The sequence below is a fragment of the Ictalurus punctatus genome, chromosome 8, assembly GCF_001660625.3.
Source record: "Ictalurus punctatus breed USDA103 chromosome 8, Coco_2.0, whole genome shotgun sequence".
NCBI classification, from domain to species: domain Eukaryota; kingdom Metazoa; phylum Chordata; class Actinopteri; order Siluriformes; family Ictaluridae; genus Ictalurus; species Ictalurus punctatus.
Window position 1 is genome coordinate 8192980 of NC_030423.2, and position 20923 is coordinate 8213902.

Genomic DNA, 20923 nt, shown 5'->3' on the forward strand with positions numbered 1-20923 from the left:
TGATCTTAACTTTTGTGTTAAGCTATGTTTGTTGTTTTGCACTTATTTTCCAGGTTGTTTTATTGATTTTAAATCTAAAGTATTGTTGATAGATTTATCTCCATTGTTGATGACTAGTGTTTGTTCAACAGTCTCTGATTTAATGCCCTAAGAGGTATAGACAGGCATGCTGTATTTCTAGAGTTTCAAATGCCTGGGCCATCTTCCACTCTTGTGTGGGTGTCGGCCAAGAACAGCCGTGATGGACATGATATCTTGGTGCCTCTTGAGTCATTTATACTAATAGGGAATATATACATTTTCCCCTCCCCCAATAATGTCTGCTTATTTTAGGCTTCACTGCTTACCAGAAAAGATTTCACTTTGTTTATGCAGCAGGCAAAGGTATGTTTGGCATACCCTGTTTCTCTGTTTCAATAACGCAATCTGCCTTTGTGATACACAAGTGACTTGTCTAGGTTTCCATGAAAAAGGATCAAAGGTTTAACTTGATTATTGGCTGATTGGTTAACTATATATAGCCCTGATATGGAAGCTTCTCAGTATTCATTGAAATGTAACACTGCAGTGTCAAAGAACATTGCTGGTTGTCTACAGGTCAAAGGTTGTTTCTTCCGTAGCCAGGGAAGAAATGTTTCAATAATTAGTTAACATTTTGACAGCACTTTTTTTTTTTTTTTTTAAATACAGTCCACTGTCAAATTTGGTTATGATCTGGTGATTGACTTGGCCAGTTTAAAACCTTCCACTTTTTCCCCCGATGAAGTCCTTCATTGTGTTGACGGTGTGTTTTCCTCCCAATTAGATTGGATGCATTTCTCTGTATATTGGCTGGCAGAATGTTTCTGTAGACTTCAGAATTCATTCTGGTCTTCATCAAAGATTAGTGAGCCTGTTCCAGAAGCAGCCATGCAAGTCAAAGCCATGCCAACTACATGCACTGTGCTGGACCAATGGGCTCATGTTTTAGATCATGAGCAGATGCTTCCTTTCTCCACACTTTCACTTTGGTAGAGGTTAATCTTGGTTCCTGAACCTTTGTGGGTCATTTGTTTCTTTGTGAATTCCAGTCTGGTTTTCTGATTCTTAGTGTTGTTGAGTGGTTTGCATATTGTGGTATGGTCTCTATATTTCTGCTCTCAAACTCTTCAAGCTGTGGAGATTGTTGATTATGATTGACTTGTTTTGGGGCTTATCTTCACAGCTCTCACAATGGTGTACAGTACTGTGCAAGAGTCTTAGGCACATGCAAAGAAATGCTGTAGAGTAAATATGCATTCAAAAATAATTAAATGTTTCTCTACTTAGAAATATATAAAGAGTACTTGGGATTTCTTGCCGTCTGTGATACATCCATCATTCACCCGGCAACATTTACTGCCAATCCCTCCATCTGGTCATCTCATACAGACATCCGCTACACGTCGGTCATCTGCTCAATGTGGGAGGAAATATAATTCCCTATTAAGTATGTTATCCGAACTACCAAAGGAACCGTGACCTACACTACCTAAATGTTTTTAACCTGCTATCACTCTGTATAATTGCTGGTCCTTGACAGATAAGGCATCAAAGCTCTGCACCACAATAACTGTGAAAAACCTGGATATATTGCTACTTACTGAAACATGGCAAATCCCTAATGATAATTTACACATGAATCTGCATCGGCTAAACCTCACTCGAAATCAAGAGGTGGCAGTTTAGCTGTTGCATATGGTAGCAGCTTGAACATCAAAAATATTGTTCATGACATTACCACCTTTGAATATTATGTTAAACTGATTGTTGTGCTTGTGTGTCGGCCTGCTAACCCTCTATTGAGTTTCTATATCGATCTGTCAGAGCTGTTAACTCTTATCTGTGCCATATGTGCATTTGTGTTATTACTTGGTGATTTCACTATACATATTGATACTGATTGTGCTGCTGCCCATGAACTTTTATCTGTGCTTAAATGTTTCAACCTCGTACATGTTGATTTTCCAACTCACACATGTGGGCATATCTTATATTTGTTATGTACTCGTGGTCTAAACATTGTCACTGTATCCGGGTCTCAGATTGGACTGTCTGATCACTTATTTATGAAATTGAGCTGTGAATTTCCTCTTTCCATGTCTGCTGTAAAATCTTTGGTTTCTTTTCATAACTTGACCTCCATTAATCCTGTGTTCTTCTCTGCATCACTGCAACAATCTTTTACTAAAGATGTCATGCAGCTATCCTGTCCACATGATATCATCACTGATTATAACAAATCTATTTCTAAGGCCCTTGATTTACATTTAAGTGTAGATATGTGCTGCCCACTCATTCCTCCCCCTGGTACACACAGGAACTCCGTGCTCTTAAAGCTGCGGGATGACACCTTGAGCGTCTTTACAAGAAAATTGGTCTTACTGTGAACTTGGATATAATCTGCACTAAATGATGCGCGCTCATGCTACTTTTCTGCTCTGATTAATAATAACTCTTCTAGGCCCAAAACACTCTTCTCTACTGTTAATAAACTCATTCATTCTCCTGCCCCGCTAATTGCTGCCACTTCTGAACTCTGTCGGTCGTTCCTTAACTCCTTTCAAAATAAGCTCGATTCTATTTACAAACTCTTTCAATCAACTCGCTACAAGATTTTCTCACTCCTAGCCATATAGGGACCTTCACTGATTCCATTCCCACTACTCCATCCGCTGTTTCTGAGTTAATTAGTATATATAATTCTACTTACTGTCAGCTTGATCCTGCCCCCACTGCCTTACTTAAGCTTTGCCTGCCAGTTATCGCAGTGCCTATTTCCCACCTCATCAATAGAATATTTTGTCCTGGATTTATCCCTTAAGAACTCAAAACTGCTGCTGTCATTCCTGTTTTAAAAAAGCCTAGCTTGGACCCCCTCAGATCTTAAAAACTACCTCCCAATCTCTAATCTTCCTTTCTTGGCTAAAATAATGGAGAAAGTGGTTGCTGGCATTACTTTATCTTGGTTCATTTCCTACCTCTCTGGTCGTCAGCACTTCATTTCCATTCATCAGTTGAAATCTACCACTGTTTCTATTTTTCAGTGTGTTCCTCAGGGTTCTGTACTTGGTCCACTGCTTTTTATCATCTAAATAGGTCGCATTAATCATTAATTTCCATCACTACGCTGACAACGCTCAACTTTATATTAGTTCACATCATTCTGCTCCTTTCCCCACAAATTCCTTATCTGAATGTATCAAGGACATTAATTCCTGGAGGACTAGTACTTGTCTCAAACTCAATACTGAAAAAAAAGATGTGTTAGAACATGTGGAGATGCTAGTACTATCTCATTTTCCTGATCAGTTAATTGATATTAATAGTGTCCTGGTCAGACCCTCCTCTACCTTCCGCAACCTTGGTATTATCTTTGACTCCACACTCTCTTTTAACTCACACATCTCCTCTATCACAAAAACAGCTTTTTATCATCTTCGCAATATCGGTAGACTTCGCCCCATTCTTAACACCAAAGATGCCGAAACCCTTGTCCATGCCTTCAACAGTTCTCAGCTTGATTATTGTAATGCTCTCTTTTCTGGCCTTACCATTAAAACTATCAATAAATTGCAATACATCCAGAATTCAGCAGCCAGAGTTCTCTCTCATTCTAAGAAATCATCACACATCACTCCTGTCCTGCACAGGTTACATTGGTTACCTGTTTCATATCGGATCCAATATAAATTCTCCTTATCACTTTCAAAGCCTTACATGGTCTAGCCCCTTCATACATTTTTGATCTCGTCTGTCCCTACACTCCATCACGCTCTCTCAGGTCATCTGAACCTGGCCTATTATTCATTCCACGTTACAAGCTGTCCTCACTCTGTGGTAGGGCTTTCTTTAGCCCCTTCACTTTCGAACTCTATCCCACAATACCTCCGTAATCTTATCTCTGTACAGGAGTTTAAAAACTAACTCAAAACCTCAAAATATCTTTGCCCGTTGTTTCTGTGACTCTTAACTATGACTTTATTCTCTTGCTTTCTAATTGTAAAGTGACCTTGAGTATGTAGAAAGGAGCTATAAAATAATTAACTTATTATTGTTATTATTATACCTTTACAGTAGCAAACAGGCTATCTATCAGGCTATTGGTAGCAATTGTTTGTTTTGACTTCAAGTACAAAAACCTAACTGAGTTAATGGATTTCAAATTGCTAAATGTTAACCTGCTGAACACTGACAGCTGTAGCCTACTAGTTACCCCACTTTAGCTAAACAGTCATATACTGTAACGTACGACACTGCACTGTATTACTAGCACAGATGTAAACATAATGTATGTTAGGCTAAATTGGGAACCTATCTCTCGTCTAACAATAATTTACTCAGTGAATCAAATTCATGGAATTTGTCCAGGAAACTTAAACCTGATGCTAAACCTTAAAACATACTTCAAATATGATGTTTGAAGTACTCATGGATCTGTGGAAATATTCTCTCCTCTTCTTCTGTATGTTCTTCTTCTTCATCTGTATCATGCAACCAACGTTAATATTCTCTCGTCCTCGATTTGAACAATTCGTTGCGCCACCACTGAACTTCAACATAAATACTTCTTTCAACAAAAGGAGAAATCAGCATCAAACTGAAAGTAGCGACTGAAATTTTGCAGTGGCACCCGAGGTGGCCAATCAGATGTCAGGGGTGTCCAGTGCCATCTCGGAGTGTCTGATTGATTTTCCCTCTTTTCTCAGCTTCTAAATCACTTGCTTTTCTCTCATAGATAGCTCTGTGGTCTTCATGTTGGTTTATCCTTTTTTAAATTATTATTATTATTATTATTTTTAAACAACAAATGCAGGCATCGCAGGTGAAATCCAGGCCTCAAACCAAGAGCAGATAATCAGAGCTATTTATTGTTTATACAATCAATTCAACAGGGTATACCTGAGTAACAAGAAACACCAGTCACATGTTCCAATATTTTTTATTACTGGAAAATGCATGACTAAAGCAAATGTGCCATGTTCAAAAGAAGAAGAAACCTTTATTTGTCACACATACTTCACAGCACAGTGAAATTATTTTCTTCGCATATCCCAGCTTGTTAGGAAGTTGGGGTTAGAGCTCAGGGTCAGCCATGATATGGCACCCCTGGAGCAGAGAGAGTTAAGGGCCTTGCTCAAGGGTCCAACAGTGGCAGCTTGGTGGTGTTGAGGCTTGAACCCCCGACCTTCTGATCAGTAACCCAAAGCCAGCTGGACGTAAATATCAGGAAATGAACGCTAAAATTCTGATCTATCATTTCATACTCATCTTTTGATCTCAAACCCAAACGTCCTCAATGTATAACAAAAGTAAAAGAATTGGCCTTGCCATTCCATCAAAGGAACATTAGTCTGCTTCTGTATGGACTGGGGTGACTTGCAGGGTGGGGTTTTTTAGCTACTTGCGACTAATCTGTTACTACAGCCTACTCACGATAATGTAGCCATTCTGACTACACTACGGAAATGGGATTTCTGTAGTCAGACAACTAAATGTAAGATAGATTGGAAGCTGTTAACAATGGGTTTAATCAAGAATGTCTGCAACTGTGTGATTTCTAATGATCCCACCCCATCTTGTGGTCATTATCGGAACTGCAGTTACAACCCTTCAGGTTTCAACCAGTGTTTTGGTATGTTTCACTTATCCAGAAGGTCCTGCTCATGGACATCGTAAGGTTTGAAGCGGAGCAGCTGTGAGAATTTGAAGAGAAAGAGAAAAGGAGGAAATGTATTTTTGGCGTTGTGTGTTTGCTGTCGTTTTAGGCATGGTTTGGTATTTTTCCGTTCGGATATATATTTTTTTTGGTCCAGGTGGGTTGCTGTGCGCTGGGTTTCCTTACATTCTTTCTAAATGGAGGTAACAACAATGTTTGTGAAAGTAGCACCCAAACAGACTGTGCCGCTGATGAAGATATATCTCAGGTATTTGTTCTTTGCATGTCTTTTTAAGGCTCAATTTTTTTTAGAACAGGTGTGTGTGTGTGTGTGTGTGTGTGTGTGTGTGTGTATATATATATATATATATATATATATATATATATATATATATATATATACACACACACACACACACACACACACACATACACATTACATCATGCATACTAAGTGTGATATGGAGAAAGAGAAGATCTGAGAATGAGAAAGTGACTCACTGTATGCTTAGTCGAGGATGACACTTATGTTAATTATAAACACACCAAAAGAATGGTGTGTCATGCCTATTGAAGACATGACAAAAATATTATGGCTATTTAAATGGTATGGATTTGGTCAATTTATTTACTGAAGGTCTCAGTCAGCTAAGACGTTTTAGTTTGAAAAAAAGTTATTAGTCATGCCAGTGCCCACCTCTGCTCACTTGGAACCCGAACAGAACTCTGACCAGGGGACTTGGTAAGCAAAGTAACTCTTATGCATCAACTACATTACTGGCATTACTGCAACATCAACTATATTACTGGTGAGTATTTCATACCACTTAAATGTACAAAAATCCAAACTATCCCTTTAAAAGGACAATACTATAACAAATTTGGATTTGTTTGATTAAATACATTAAAAACTAAATACTGTATTGGTGAAAAGAGGATTTTGTTAGCTCTGAACTATGTTTGTGTGAAGCCATATGATCAAATATTTGTAATCAATTAAAACAATGTCAAATAATTACCAGTACAAAACCTGAGAAATTTCCTCAGCTCAAGCTCACCACAATTCCTTATAAAGTTCTTGAGGAAAATCCAGAGTCTGATTTTCTCTCATGTTGAGGAGCTCATGTTGTAGCATGGAAACACCCTTCCTGGGTGTAGGAGTGAGGCTGGCCAGCACTTTATCCAATCTGGGGGTAGTTTCAGTCCTTTCAGCACACTGCTCCAACACTCTACTATATATGCAGGATCGTTGAACTATTTCTTTATGTACCAGTTCAAGTAAGGTTTTTCTGACATTTGCTTCTGTGATGAGAAGTTTGACATCATGGGCCTTTAGGAAATCCAACCATTCCTCTCTTCCAGAACTAGTTTGGAAGTATTTCACTGCTTGATCAGCAACTTCTTTTTCTTCAATGAAAACTGTGTCTAAGAATGTTGAAAAAAGGTCATCATCAGTGATTTCAAGTCCAAGACAGTAGGGGAGGAAGGGCTTGGCCAGCACAATGGGAAAGTACTTCACCATGTTGTAGCCTAGGACCATGATTTAAGCTATGTGTTCCCACTCATCTTTTATGTCATGTCTCGTCATTGGTATTTTAAGTAAGTTTACAGCAGTGCATTTCATAATAAAAGGTCTCCCAGTACTCGCTTAGCACATCACGTAAAACACTACCATTGTCTTCTCCTTTCTCTCTTTCTCATTGGGTAAGACCACCTGATTCACCAAGAGAGACTCATCTACAGACATCCATTTTTAAAAGCAGCATTTAGTTCATTGAAAACATTTCCCCTTTGAAGCCTTAGCCTGGTGGTCTTTGGTGGTTGGCGAAGTTCCTGTCCTGTAAATGAACTTTCCTCCTGCACTGGGTCCATTGGAAGGGTATCATCAAGGTCATCCTGGCAATAATCAAGAAAAGCATATCCAAGCACAATTTCCTCATCAATTAAAAATTATGCCTTTGGGACAACAATCAAATCCTCCTTATCCAGCATGTCATTCTCTGTTGAGACGTAAGCTACTGCATTCAAAATTTCACTCGACATCGGACTGGCAATTTCATTTGTACTTGGAGTTCCAGTTGTGAAAGCAGTTCCACTGGGAGATCCAATTATGGAAAACACTCCATGTGAAGCAGCAGCTGCACAGCATGAAACACTTGTGAGGGCTGAGGCATTTTGTGATTCACCAGGTGAGGTAGGCAGTATTCAGTGTTTCATCTGCATCAATGTCAATCTTTTTGCAAGATAGATATTCTCAACAATTAACTTTTCTCTTTTCATACGGCTGACCTAGTGTGGTCAATGGATCCAGCTCATCTTTAGTAAAATCTCACATGGTGAATTCAAATTCATTGGCATTGCCTATTTTCCATTTTCCATTTGGGGAGAGGAGAAAAAAAAATTTCTCCAACAGCTGTGCCATTATAGTAGTCTTCACTGCTTTCAAATGTCTAGTCCCTCCTCACCTTTTCTCTTTTACCTGAATACAAGATACAAGAGCCCCCTACTTTTTCAAACAATTCCATTTTCAGAGCATTAGTGTTACCCGACAGTTCTTCGGAACAAGCATCCCCATGACTTCTCTTGGAGGCCCATCTTTGGTTTATTTTTGCCATCAGGCTTTCTGTAGCCTCAGTTGTGGTGGTTCCTTCCAGTGCAGACTTTGATGCAACGAGGGGTTCTGATGCAGATACAAATACAGAAGTGTCCATTAACTGAGATCGCATGGGTTGTTGTAATGGATTGTTTTCTAACAAGTGAGGATCCTATCAAAAGCTGATGTGATTATAGAGTCAAGTTTAGATAGGCTACATTTCATGCCACAATGCATGCATTTCTATTGTAAAGTGACAGATCTTTTTAAAGAATAGGAGGTCATGACAAAAACAGACACCAAACTCAACTACTTCTAGAATAGCTTTAGCCTATGTGCAATTCTGTGCCTATATGTGCACAGGCGAGTGAGTGTTCTCTGTGGCTGGTAGTATATGGATAAAATGGGGGCTATGCCAGACTAGTCCAATTTAACAGGTTTTCAACATTAAAACTGAATGCTGTGTTGGAATGGGGTATTATTCCTTTTCGTGGGGTGTCATATATCTTTTTGTTGATGAAGGAGGAAATAACCTCCTCACCTAATCTCTGCTGTTCTCGAAGGGACATGTGGAAACTCTGGTCCATTCTATTAAAGAGATATGATGATTTATTGGCAGGCAAAAAATATAAAAATTACTTTGAACTTTTTTTTTAATTCAGTATGTACCGAGTCACCAATGGTATCTCACCTACTGGCTAATACTTAATCAACACTCTCCCTTTATGAGTTCCAATTATGCTACATTCAATTGGATTGATTTGATTTTCCTTGAGTGTTAGTTCTATTATTTTGAGTTTCCTATTCTCTTTCCTTACTTTTCACCTGTCCAATCACTGCAGTCATTTGATACAGTCACTTATTACTTAATAAGCACCGGAATGGAGTGAAGGTATGCTCCACCACCAGTAAAACAAACTTAATCCAAGGCTTCACTAATATTATTAGCTATCACCATGTTACATTACCAACAGATGCAGGACACAACGCTACCTGTGTGCATGGAATACACATACGGCGCCATAGTGTTTATTGAAAATATTTATGAAGTGTAATCAATGTGTAACTAACATTTGGATATGTTAATGAAGTGTATTCAATATGTATGACCAACATTTAGAATTATTACTTAAGCATAATAGAATAATCAATATTAGTCAACAAGCATAATTCAATATTAATATCAATATTTAGAAGCATAATCTAAATCCATAGAACAATGTTTGATGATGTTATATTGTAAGTGTGTATTGAGTTAGATGAATTCTGTGTTTTACTGTACAATAATTGTTATTTCTGTAACAGCCTGTATCCTCTACAGAAGTAAATAAACTTGAGGCCAGATACCAATTAACGAGTTAGGATAGGGCCTTAAGAAGGGAGGTGGGTTTCAGCTAAGAGAGAAGATCAAAACAGACAGAAGCTCATTGAGGCCTAAGAAGGGAGTGTTGGTCAAGGTCAGAGAGAAACAAACAAAAAAAAACTTTAAAAAAAAAAAAAAAAGAAATCTTATCCTCATAAAACCGTTTCCAGAAAAACAATTAACTGCGCATGCTCCACAAATGTAAGATAACATATAGACATGAATAATTAATAGTGGCGAAGAAATTTGGTCTGTTTTTAATGAGGAAAGGCAAAACCCCACCTAAGATAAGTACACTGTGGTGAAAGGTATAAAAAGGGCAGTGTGTTTGCATAATTTAGACTTTCTGCAGACTGTCTCACTTTATTGTTTCAATAAAGTTTATTTAATTTTTTGACATCTACTAACCCTCTGTCTCTGAAGTTCTTTGACCAAGGCTGGAAAGATTGTTTGCCACATGTTCCAGTTTGGGTTTTTTGAAAATTTGGTCATCTACCAGTCAGAGTAAACAAAAATTCAAAACGGTCTGTTTGACGCGTCATAAGTGGACAAGCAGTCTCACTGTTAATGGAGGTCTCAAACACAAAGTTTGTTTAGCAAGAAAGCCTGGGAAGATAACGTTAGCTTCACACCACAAGGTTGGGTTTGGAGTGCAAAGCACAATAAATACAACGTTACACAAAAGGCTGAAAGCTGTGAAACATCCAATTCAAAACACAACATAGCATTAAATCTACCCTTAAACCTAGATAAATTGGATTTACTAGGCAGATGTACGCGAAAAGAGGGCGCACGGTGGCTTAGTGGTTAGCACGTTCGCCTCACACCTGACTCTGAGTAATCGACCTATAAACCAACAGGAAGTAGCTGATGGAAGAAGTTGTTTGTCGGAACAACCGCAGCAAGGTATAAACAAGGCATCTTGGGGTTCCTGAATGCTGAAGAGGAATTGTTGTGTTTGTTGTTGATGATGTTTGTTTCAGTAAATTTCACTAAAACCCACAGTATAAAAAAAGAGCAAATAATCATATAAAACCCAGTAAACCTTGCGATGATCAATTGGCACATTACAACAAAATATAGAAATAAATATGAGAACGTGTATAAAACTAAATTGAACCTCAATTTTTTAAATTCATTCAAGATTTTTATTATACATGGATAATACATGGATTAAATAGATTTATTGTTTATTGTAGGCTCGTTTTATAAATTTTAGCAGTTACTGTAGACATAAGCAAAAAGTGGGAGCTTTCAGCAAATGTCATTTCTCACATTTACAAAATCAGGTGATTATGTTCGCCCATCAATGTAAATGTCCCTATGTATAAAGACTACAGTTACATATCAGATCTCACATGCAAACAAGTTTATTGTAATATAATCAGGTCTTTGTTCTAATTAAAAGGATTTTAAGGGAAATAGATTACACTAAACATTTTTCAGGTTGGTTTGTAATCTAATATTACTGAACTACATAAAATCATAAAAGAGCCAGATCGCTCGTCATAGATTTCCAGGGATCCCAGATATTGACATTTGGTTAACAAGTGTATTAAATCACTGGTGTTACGCAGATGGCAAGAATACCCTCTCCCCTGACAGAATGACAATAGTCAATTCTGGTGGTCTTTGAATGTCTGTATCCTAAATGAGTCAGAGCCATGAGATGCATTTAAAAAGACATACTAACTCACAGGTGTGTCATTAACCCAACTGGAAAATGATACAAGATTCAGTCAAAATGTAATGTTGTAACATGATTTTATTGAAAAGTATATTACAAAACATAATAAAAACAAGAACTGAAGAAACAAGGGCCAGTACCAGTGGAACTGGCCATTAAGATTAACTTATTAAATTAAGGACCAGGTTTGGATTTTTGATATCTCGACTCAATGCAATGCGATTAAACTCTGCTGCAATCACATACAACTGCAATGTGGTGTGTTGTCTGTTTGTTGCATATGAACAAAAAGGGAGTGGGGACATCTCCTATGACTCGTCTTCATTGAGGAGCATGTTGGGAACTCCTCTTGAGATGGGGAATTCTCTACCAGACTCAGGACACTGCAGAGCCCCCTCTATCACCTCCACCTATTTACACAGAAACAATGACTAGTATAAATATGCTCTGAGGTTTTCAGGCTGCATGTCTAGTAATGATAAGTCATAAACAATTAGTTCTACCAAACTGAATACTGCTTTTGACATTTCAGTTTAATTACTGCAAATTTATATACAGTATACCTACATAATTATACAGAATATAAACAATATTGCTAACTGTCAAATAATTTCATCATGATTTAACACTAGAATAGTCTTAATTAGAAGTCGACTAATAATGGATTTTACTGATAACCAAGTTGGGCAGTACAGTACCTGCTGATAATGGATTAATTAACCGATAGTTTTTAAAATTGATACCGAATAAAATAACACTCAAAGTAAAATATTGCTGAACTTTATTACAAAAATAAACAGTACTGACTGTACCATGAAAATGTACTGTATTTTTTAAAAATAAAATAAATATATATTAACTATTAATAAATATTAAAGAAAATAAAAGATATACATTCAAACAGAACCAAAAAGTTACACTCCAAATAACAAATGCAAATAGACACATCCAAAATGATGCGAAAAACACTTCAAATAACACGACAAAATTTGTAAGAGATAGCTTTTATTTTGCCTATAGAGGCTGCTCTCCTACTGTATAATGACGGCGGACACTTCTCAGACTCTCCCACAATGGACGCAACTGGAAAAAAGTATTGGTATGGATGGATTTCTGCAGATAACCTATAGTTCCAGCAATTGGTTATCAGTGCAGATTAATCTGCAAAACCGATCAATCAGTCCACCTCTAGTCTTAATGTTGTGAAGACAGCGGAAAAATCTGCAAAGCCTGAGTTCAGCATATCACAACAAAGTGCAAACTTCATATACAATTCTTTTTACCTCCAGTAGGACTCTGTGCACTTTGCGTAAAAAGTCTTCATCATTCTCATAGTTTGATACAGGTGTGCTGGGGAGTTCCTGCAGGTATCCCAGCTGTGGAAACAAACCATTTAGGCAATGCTCGTATTAGTCCTTTGTTGAATGATTAGTTGAACCAGCCTCACCCCTTCAGCTGCTTGGATTAAAGCGCTCCACTCCAACTTTGGTATCATTCGGCTCACAAACTGAGGGTTGAACTCGATTTCATTCACTTTGACCTCTGTCGCCTTTGGAGAGGAGAGAAAAGAGACAGACAATTAATAAGCAGACCAGTTTCTTCCCTGAAAACCTACATGAAGGAATTTTCATGTGTCACGTTTGTTCTAATACTGGGTTCTCAAAGTGGCAACACAGCCAGAGGGATACATCCATCCATCCATCTTCCATACCACTTATCCTACACAGGGTCGCGGGGGAGCCTATTCCAGGGAACTCGGGGGTGAAAAGTGGGGGACTCTGGACAGAGTGCCAACCCATCACAGGGCACAATCGCACACACATTCACACACTACCAACAATTTGGAAATGCCAATCAGCCTAGAGCACGTGTCTTTTTACTGGAGGAGGAAACCCCTCAAGCACAGGGAGAAAGTCCACACATACAGAGTGAATGTGGGATTCAAACCCCAAACCCTGGAGGTGTGAGGCATATTTACTAACCACTAACCCACCGTGTAATTATTATTATTATTATTTTACAGTGTTCATTCTGGTCACGTCAATCAGTTTATTCTAAAGCTCAGTAACTTAAAAAAAAAGTCTAATATTAGTTTCAAGTTTAATAATAAAAAAAAAAATAGGAAAGGTGCTGTTAATATGGTAAATTATTCAAAGTTTACGGTTAGATTTATTTATTTATATTTTAACACAGTGTGACTGTTGTTGGGATTTGCAGGCTATTATAAACTTTTTATTTTCCATATAAAGCTTTAAGGAAGTTGTTAGAAGTGATTACGAACAATAGAAATGATAAATAAGACAAAGACCCTCTAATTGGATACAAATCACAAGACCTAATTAAAAAACACATTCATTTAAAGGGAAGTTTTCAACAAAGCAACAAGAGTTGACAACAAATATCGGGACATGTTTTAAATCTCATCATGCCACCCATGAGACTTGTTATTGTGATATAATTGTTCAAGCCTAATAGTCTGAATGTCAAGGTATTGCCAGGCATTAGATTTTAGCCTCTCATCTAATATTCCAATACATCAGCCATCACTGATCTAGTGAGCTTCGTTAGCTAACTTAGCAGATCACATGTGTTTACCTTGATCAGCAGAGGATATCCTTTAGTTACTCCTTTCACATGCGACGTCAACATGTTATGCGTTAGCAACTTCATAGTAGCAGTCTCTGTGATGTTATATCTAAGGAAGAATTTAAAAATATATAGATCACCACGGGCTAGGTATAATAAGTATTCACTAGCTTTGCTATCACGTGTTGTTCTTCTGTGCTGTTGAAATGAGCGTTAAGGATAAACTCAGGCACGACAGTGCCACCTGCAGGCCATGAACAGACTTGTGTTAAACAGGGGCTCTCAAACTAACGATCACTTTCTGTACACCCTTTTATCTGTAAAAACAACTCCACGTCGCCCCTCACTACACACGTATTTCATGAACTATTCATTACGAAGCTCAATATTCAAATATGTACAATAATATTCCTGCTATTTATTGGAACCATAGAGATTTTTTATTCCTGAACCTATTCACTGACAAACACATTACATTCCAAAACATGACGTGTAGACCTACTGGTTTACGGACTAGACACGTCGACCAGTTAAACATATGATGGAGCAGTGTAACAAACGAACAAATAAACAAACAAAAAAAATCACAGACCTTCACAGTTTCTGCCACCATCAAAAAGTCCATGATAACATTTTCTCCAGCAGATCTTATTTGCATGATATTTGGATAATTGCATAAATAAGCATGGGTACAGGTATTCCTATTAAATTGGCCAGTGTGTGTAGGTTAAAACAGCACCACACATTGGCAGAGAGATTGACAATTTACCAATCATATTACAAACCCTTATTCCAATGTACAGGTTTTATTTATTTATATATATATATATATATATATATATATATATATATATATATATATATATATATATATATATATATATATATATATATATATATATATATATATATATATATAAAATTGTGTTTATACATTGTCTTGGTATTATACAGATTAATCTTACAGCTTATGATATAGTAATAATTACAGAAAAACAAAGCACAGTGAAAGCTATGATTTTCATAGCCTGTAGATCACCCTATTAAAACACTCAACCCACAAACATACACATCCTCACTCATAAGACACTGTGTACATGTACATATGCATTTCCCTTAAACTTCATTAACAAGTGTAACATATTAACCACAAGCCTTTTTAATCTTTCAGTTGCTGAACGCCCTTTACAATACACAGACATCATTGCATGAATATGATTAGCAGTTTTGTTACTTATAATGACAAATATTAAAAAAACTAAATCTAGAAAGGCAACTAAACAAGACAAAGCCAAGTGAGGTTGAACAACACTTCTCAGTCTGTGGAACTAAAAATTATGTATTGGACACTAAAACTTCAGAACCTGAGCATGGAAATGCCACAGAACCATGTATATGGAGATTAGGAAAATAAACTAAACATTCAAATTGATGTTAATTATGGCACGCTAACACTGGGGGCATACCACACAGGATGTGGGAGAATCACTAGTAAACTTTAGATTGTATTATGTATTATTATTATTATTATTATTATTGTATTATGGAAAGGCCACTGTTACACTGCCTCCCATATTGCTTTGACAAAAATGCCGTCTTAGATCCCAATTTGGACATTTTGATCAATGTCATAATTCCTTATAATGGGTGAAAGAAATACTGAACAATTCAAATAACTAATTACATAATAATAATATTAATAATAATAATAATAATAATAATAATAATGAAACATCCCAGATAACCAGTTTGTAATTCCGAGAGGAAAGAAGAAATAAAAGCTAGCTGTAGGTGTTTTTTTAAACGGTAAACAGTGTTCAGAATCGATATGATTGCGTACTTTCAGATCAGGTGGATGGCAACAAATTGCACTTGACTACCTACAAAGCGCTCTGCATGTGCACAGTAAATGTGCTTGAATGTGAGAATGTGCAACTAACATGCGGAAGCCACTTAAAACATGTCGGGTTGTGCTGAGCGGCAGATTTTTTTTTCCTTCATCTTTGCATTAATACTCTCAGAGATTTTCATATACACACACTCATGTCTCCGCTCTACCATTCACACTAGCAAAAAGACTGATTTAGTCTTTGATCAGTCATTCTTGGCCATCTTCTGTGCGCCATTTTAAGAAGTCCTCTTTTCGTGCATCCGGTTTGATTTGGTTCCGCATGCCTCCAAGCAGGTTGGAGGTGGCTTCAGAGGCTACTATTAAGGGACGCACCACAGTGGGAGGGATCTGACGCAGAACCCCACCCACTGCTCCTGGAAGACCTTTCTGCTCGTGCCCACGAGAGGCCACGTCACACAGGGTCTGAGCAGTGTCTATCACCCCCTACAACATACAAACACAAGGCTCCATTATATTGCTGAATTTGGCTTGTGTGTGCAGTAACTAAAGTGAATCAAAACATTTCTATTCCACATTCTTAAATTTTACAGATGGCTGGAACAGTATTTGTTAATCCGGTCTTGGACACACTCTGGTCATAGGTAGGAACTATTTTAACTAGTGGAATAAATTACCTTGTATAGAGTGCCCTCCATTAGTATTGGCACCCTTGGTGTGCCAATAATATGAGCAAAGAAGGATGTGAAAAATTGTCTTTGTGATTTTTTTTTTTAACAAAAGATCAAAAGGTTAAACAATTTCTCAAAGATACTCTGCTCTCATGGATATCAAACAATTGCAAACACAACACAGGTTTATCCAAACAAAAAAAAAAAATCATTGTTAAATATAGGTGTGGAACAATTATTGCACCCCTATGAATTCATATGAGAAATATATTTGAAGTAAATTCCCATTGATGCTTTAAATTTTTTTAGTACACCTGGGTGACTAGGAACAGGAAATTGTTCAACCATGACTTACTGTTTCACACGGGTACAAATAAGGTAGCGCATAGGCCAAATTCCATTAATCATTCATAACAATGGGTAAGACCAATGAATATATCTGTGATGTGCGACAATGGGTTGTTGTTAAGCTTCACAAAATGGAAAGTGGCTACAAGAACATAGCACAAGCATTGAAAATGCCCATTTCCACCATCAGGGCAATAATTAAGAACTTTCAGTCGACTGGAAATTATATGAATCAGCCTGGAATTGGTCGGGTGACTATTTTGTCTGCTATTTTCTCTCTGCTACTATTTTCTCTTTGCGCACTGTGAAGAGGATGGTTCGAGTGGCCAAAAAGTCTCCAAGGATCACAGCTGGTGAATTGCAGAAGTTAGTTAGGTCTTGGGGTCAGAAAGTCTCCAAATATACAATCTGAAATCACCTAAATCACCACAACTTTTTTTTGGAAGAGTTTCTAGAAAAAAGCCTCTACTCTCATCTAAAAACAATCCCAAATGTTTTCAGTTTTTCAGATGAAACCAAAATAGAGCTTTTTGGCAATAAACACCAGAGGTGGTTTTGGTGCACACAGAGAGGTAGCCATATGGAAAAGTACCTCATGCCCACGGTTAAATATGGTGGTGGCTCTTTAATGTTTTAAGGTTGTTTTTCTGCCAGAGGACCTGGACATTTTGTTAAGATACATGGCATCATGGACTCTTTCAAATATCAACAGATATTAAATGAAAACCTGACTGCCTCTGCCAGAAAGCTTAAAATAGACCATGGTTGGATCTTCCAGCAGGACAATGATCCAAAACATACATCAAAATCACCACAGAAATGGTTTACTGACCACAAAATCATGGTCCTGCCATGACCATCCCAGTCCCCTGACTTGACACACACAGAAAACCTGTGGGGTGAACTGAAGAGGAGAGTTCACCAGCATGGAGTTTGAAATTTGAAGGATCTGGAGAGATTCTGTATGTAGGAATGATCTCAGATCCCTTGCCATTTATTCTCCAACCTTATCAGGCGTTATAGGAGAAGACTCAGAGCTGTTATCTTGGCAAAGGGAAGTAGCACAAAGTATTGACTAAAAGGGTGCCAATAATTGTTGCACACCTGTATTTAACACTGACTCTTTTTTTTTTTGATAAACCTGTTTTGTTTGCAATTGTTTGATTTAGAATATAGGATATGGATGATTTTAGTTCAAGGTTGCAACATCACAAAATGTTCAGGGGGTGAATACTTTCTATTTGAGAGCAGTGAATACCTTCATATTATTTCTTATTTATATTAGTTTGTAAACATTTGTACATGTGAATTATATAGTTTACTTAATAGGGAATGAAAAAGTATAGCACAGCAGAACACTACCTCTCTGACGGTGTCGTAGGCCTTGGCCACACCTTCTCTGAGGTCCGCTGGCTGTGGGGTGCGTCTAGGCCGGGAGGCAGGACGTCCCTCTGTGATGCCGCGGGTCAGCGGTGGAGTTGGGGACAGGATGTCGTACACCGTTTCTGCTGTGGCCTACAGAGCAAACATGACATGCTTTACTTGCATAACATATACTTCATGTGACCACTGGGGTCAGGGCTAAACACCAGACGCTAATCTTATAATAATCATCTGTGATGTTTATACAAACTTGTAATATTCTATATTTCAAGAATGTGCTTCTATTATGATTGAAAAATGGAACATTAATAATGAGCATGTACTAAAAACAGACTTGTTTTTGCACAGTCACTAAAAATGAGATCTTAACTAAACATATCAAGGACATTATGCAGTGTTTGTGTGTGTGAGTGTATAGGTGCACGTGTATGTGTATGCGCATGCATGTACATACCTGTATAGCCTGCACCAGTCTGTTACTGAGCTCCAAAGCTGCTGAAGCTGTAGAAGTACCGAAGGATGCTGCCCCCCTCTGGAGACCCCGAATAATACGTCCATCTTTCCTGTACTGCTCAATAGGCATCCAGAATAGATCTCGCACCCCGTGAACTGCAATAAGAGCCGAATAAGGAGTAATTAAGCTAATGAAAATGAACAATTTATTCAGCATCACGTATAACGTTTTACTTAACTTTACAAGTTTCATTTCCTTTGTCAAGTAATGTGAAGTAAAAATATAACTGTATCTCACATTTTTGAGGGTCAAGCCACAGATTGGGATCAAGTCTTTAAGTAATAAAAGCACCATAACTAGACTTTAAGCCTGCAAACAGACAGGTATGGAGCGAATTCTGTACTAAAACAAAATTATGAGAGCTGCCAGAAAAAACTTGATCAAAAACCTCAGCAACATTAAACAATCAGCTGGGGTTTTTTTGGTAAGCATCAATTTGGTGGATTTAAGAAAAGCTCTAGTGTTTTTGTCAAAACTTTCCTGCCTGCTGGAATATTGCGCCTGCTATGTAAATTTGCACTTCAAGACCTACATAAATGTACCCCAAACACCTCATCTCCATTACTTCTAATAATGATAATAATGATAATGAGTCTTTATTGATCACATATACATTACAGCACAGTGAAATTCTTTTCTTCGCATACCCCAGCTTGTCAGGAAGTTGGGGTCAGAGCTTAGATTTGTGTGAGTGCAAGAAAATTCCAGCAAGTAGAAATATTTTAGGACAAATCTGGCTATAGCAGGATAAAAGTGAGCATAACAGAAGAGAAAGTAGTGCATTCAGCGTTCTATATTTAAGCATAACAATCAATAAAAATATTTACAAGTTAAGAATTGCTACATATGCATACTCACACAGCTGAACTACAGAGTGCATTGGACCAACACCTCCCAGAATTCCTGGTAACTGGTTCTTCCTGATGTCAGTCAGCCACTCGTTCACAGCGTACTGAATGACCTTATCAACACCCAGCAGTCTGGAAGAGAATGTGCAAAGTAAATAAAATATACTTGGCATTAAATCAATTAATAATTATTATCTAAATAACCTGACAGTGTGACATACTGTGACAAACCACTGCAATTAAGAAAAAAAACAAAACAACAACAACAACAACATTAACTTAGAGCTAGGAAGGCTAATTTAATATTCCCAGTTTTCTACAATGAACCTGAACAAAATGTGCCACCTAAAAAAAAAGAAAAGAAAAGAAGAGCAAAGAGGTGTACAGATTTGTGTAGGAATGAGGTTGATAGATGTTGGTGAGAGGGAGCTAATCACCCATGTCTACAGCACAGCCTCTTCAGCTTCAGCTCTGAGCAGTTCAGTTGGGCCAGGCCAATAAGAATCCCTGCAAACGTTCCCTATAAAAACAGCACAGGGCCAATCACAGGGTTTAACTACCGTGCAGTAATCTTTGCTTTTGCCTCTGTACTCCAGCACATAGAGCTGGTTATAGAGTTAAATGACATTTATACTGTTTAAAACATATCAATAACCAACTTCCATCTTAATAGTGCATAAATACTACATAATGAACATTCCAATTCAATGATAATTTTAAGGATTTTAAGGCTATTCTGATAAACATGTAAGAACATACTCGATATGGACTCGGCTAACCAAGCGAACAGTGATGAACCTACCTTCTCTACACAAAAATACTTAAAAACTCCCTTCTTTACAGATACTAGATATTCTGTGGATACTTTATATTCAACTTGACTAAAAACATCAAGCTTTATCTGGGATATTGTATACTCATAATACATAATGTAAACATGATTTCTGCACACACTTAGAACCACAACCAAATGAAAACACACAACTGACTAATAAAATTCAAGATATGTAACTTAAGACAGAAACGTATTGAATTAGCCAATCAGAAAGATTTCTGGCTCCCAGGTGTCTTTTATACAGGTAACGAGCTGAGATTAGGAGCGCACTCTTAAAGGGAGTGCTCCTAATCTCAGCTTGTTACCTGTATAAAAGACACCTGTCCACAGAAGCAATCAATCAATCAGATTCCAAACTCTCCACCATGGTCAAGACCAAAGAGCTGTCCAAGGATGTCAGGGACAAGATTGTAGACCTACACAAGTCTGGAATGGGCTACAAGACCATTGCCAAGCAGCTTGGTGAGAAGGTGACAACAGTTGGTGCGATTATTCGCAAATGGAAGAAACACAAAAGAACTGTCAATCTCCCTCGGCCTGGGGCTCCATGCAAGATCTCACCTCGTGGA

At 37.6% G+C, this 20923-nt stretch overlaps 2 protein-coding genes across 2 annotated transcripts in view; both read right to left on the reverse strand.

Moving 5' to 3' along the window:
- Positions 1-11380: 11380 nt before the first annotated feature.
- trmt112 (tRNA methyltransferase activator subunit 11-2) lies at positions 11381-14125 on the reverse strand. Its single transcript, XM_017473377.3, has 4 exons — positions 13916-14125; positions 12768-12869; positions 12604-12696; positions 11381-11730 (listed from the first exon to the last, which is right to left on the reverse strand). The coding sequence occupies exons 1-4, from the start codon at positions 13988-13990 to the stop codon at positions 11629-11631; spliced, it is 372 nt and encodes a 123-aa protein (XP_017328866.1). The 5' UTR covers positions 13991-14125; the 3' UTR covers positions 11381-11628.
- Positions 14126-14323: 198 nt separating this feature from the next.
- atg2a (autophagy related 2A) overlaps positions 14324-20923 on the reverse strand; it is a 39983-nt gene continuing 33383 nt past the window's right edge. Inside the window, exons 38-42 of the mRNA XM_017474656.3 lie at positions 19957-20039; positions 19530-19651; positions 18612-18766; positions 18137-18289; positions 14324-16241 (exon numbers count right to left, since the gene is read on the reverse strand). Coding sequence (XP_017330145.1) covers positions 16005-16241; positions 18137-18289; positions 18612-18766; positions 19530-19651; positions 19957-20039 — 750 coding nt within the window. The 3' untranslated portion in view covers positions 14324-16004. The remainder of the gene's footprint in view (positions 16242-18136; positions 18290-18611; positions 18767-19529; positions 19652-19956; positions 20040-20923) is intronic.

What these genes read in the sequence shown, in the direction of transcription:
- trmt112 (XM_017473377.3), bottom strand. Translation starts at nt 13,990, where the DNA reads ATGAAGTTGCTAACGCATAACATGTTGACGTCGCATGTGAAAGGAGTA. An exon ending in TAATCCAAGCAGCTGAAGGG is followed by an intron (nt 12,697 to 12,767) that starts GTGAGGCTGGTT and finishes TTGTTTCCACAG; the next exon opens with CTGGGATACCTGCAGGAACT. An exon ending in TGCACAGAGTCCTACTGGAG is followed by an intron (nt 11,731 to 12,603) that starts GTAAAAAGAATT and finishes CTGTGTAAATAG; the next exon opens with GTGGAGGTGATAGAGGGGGC.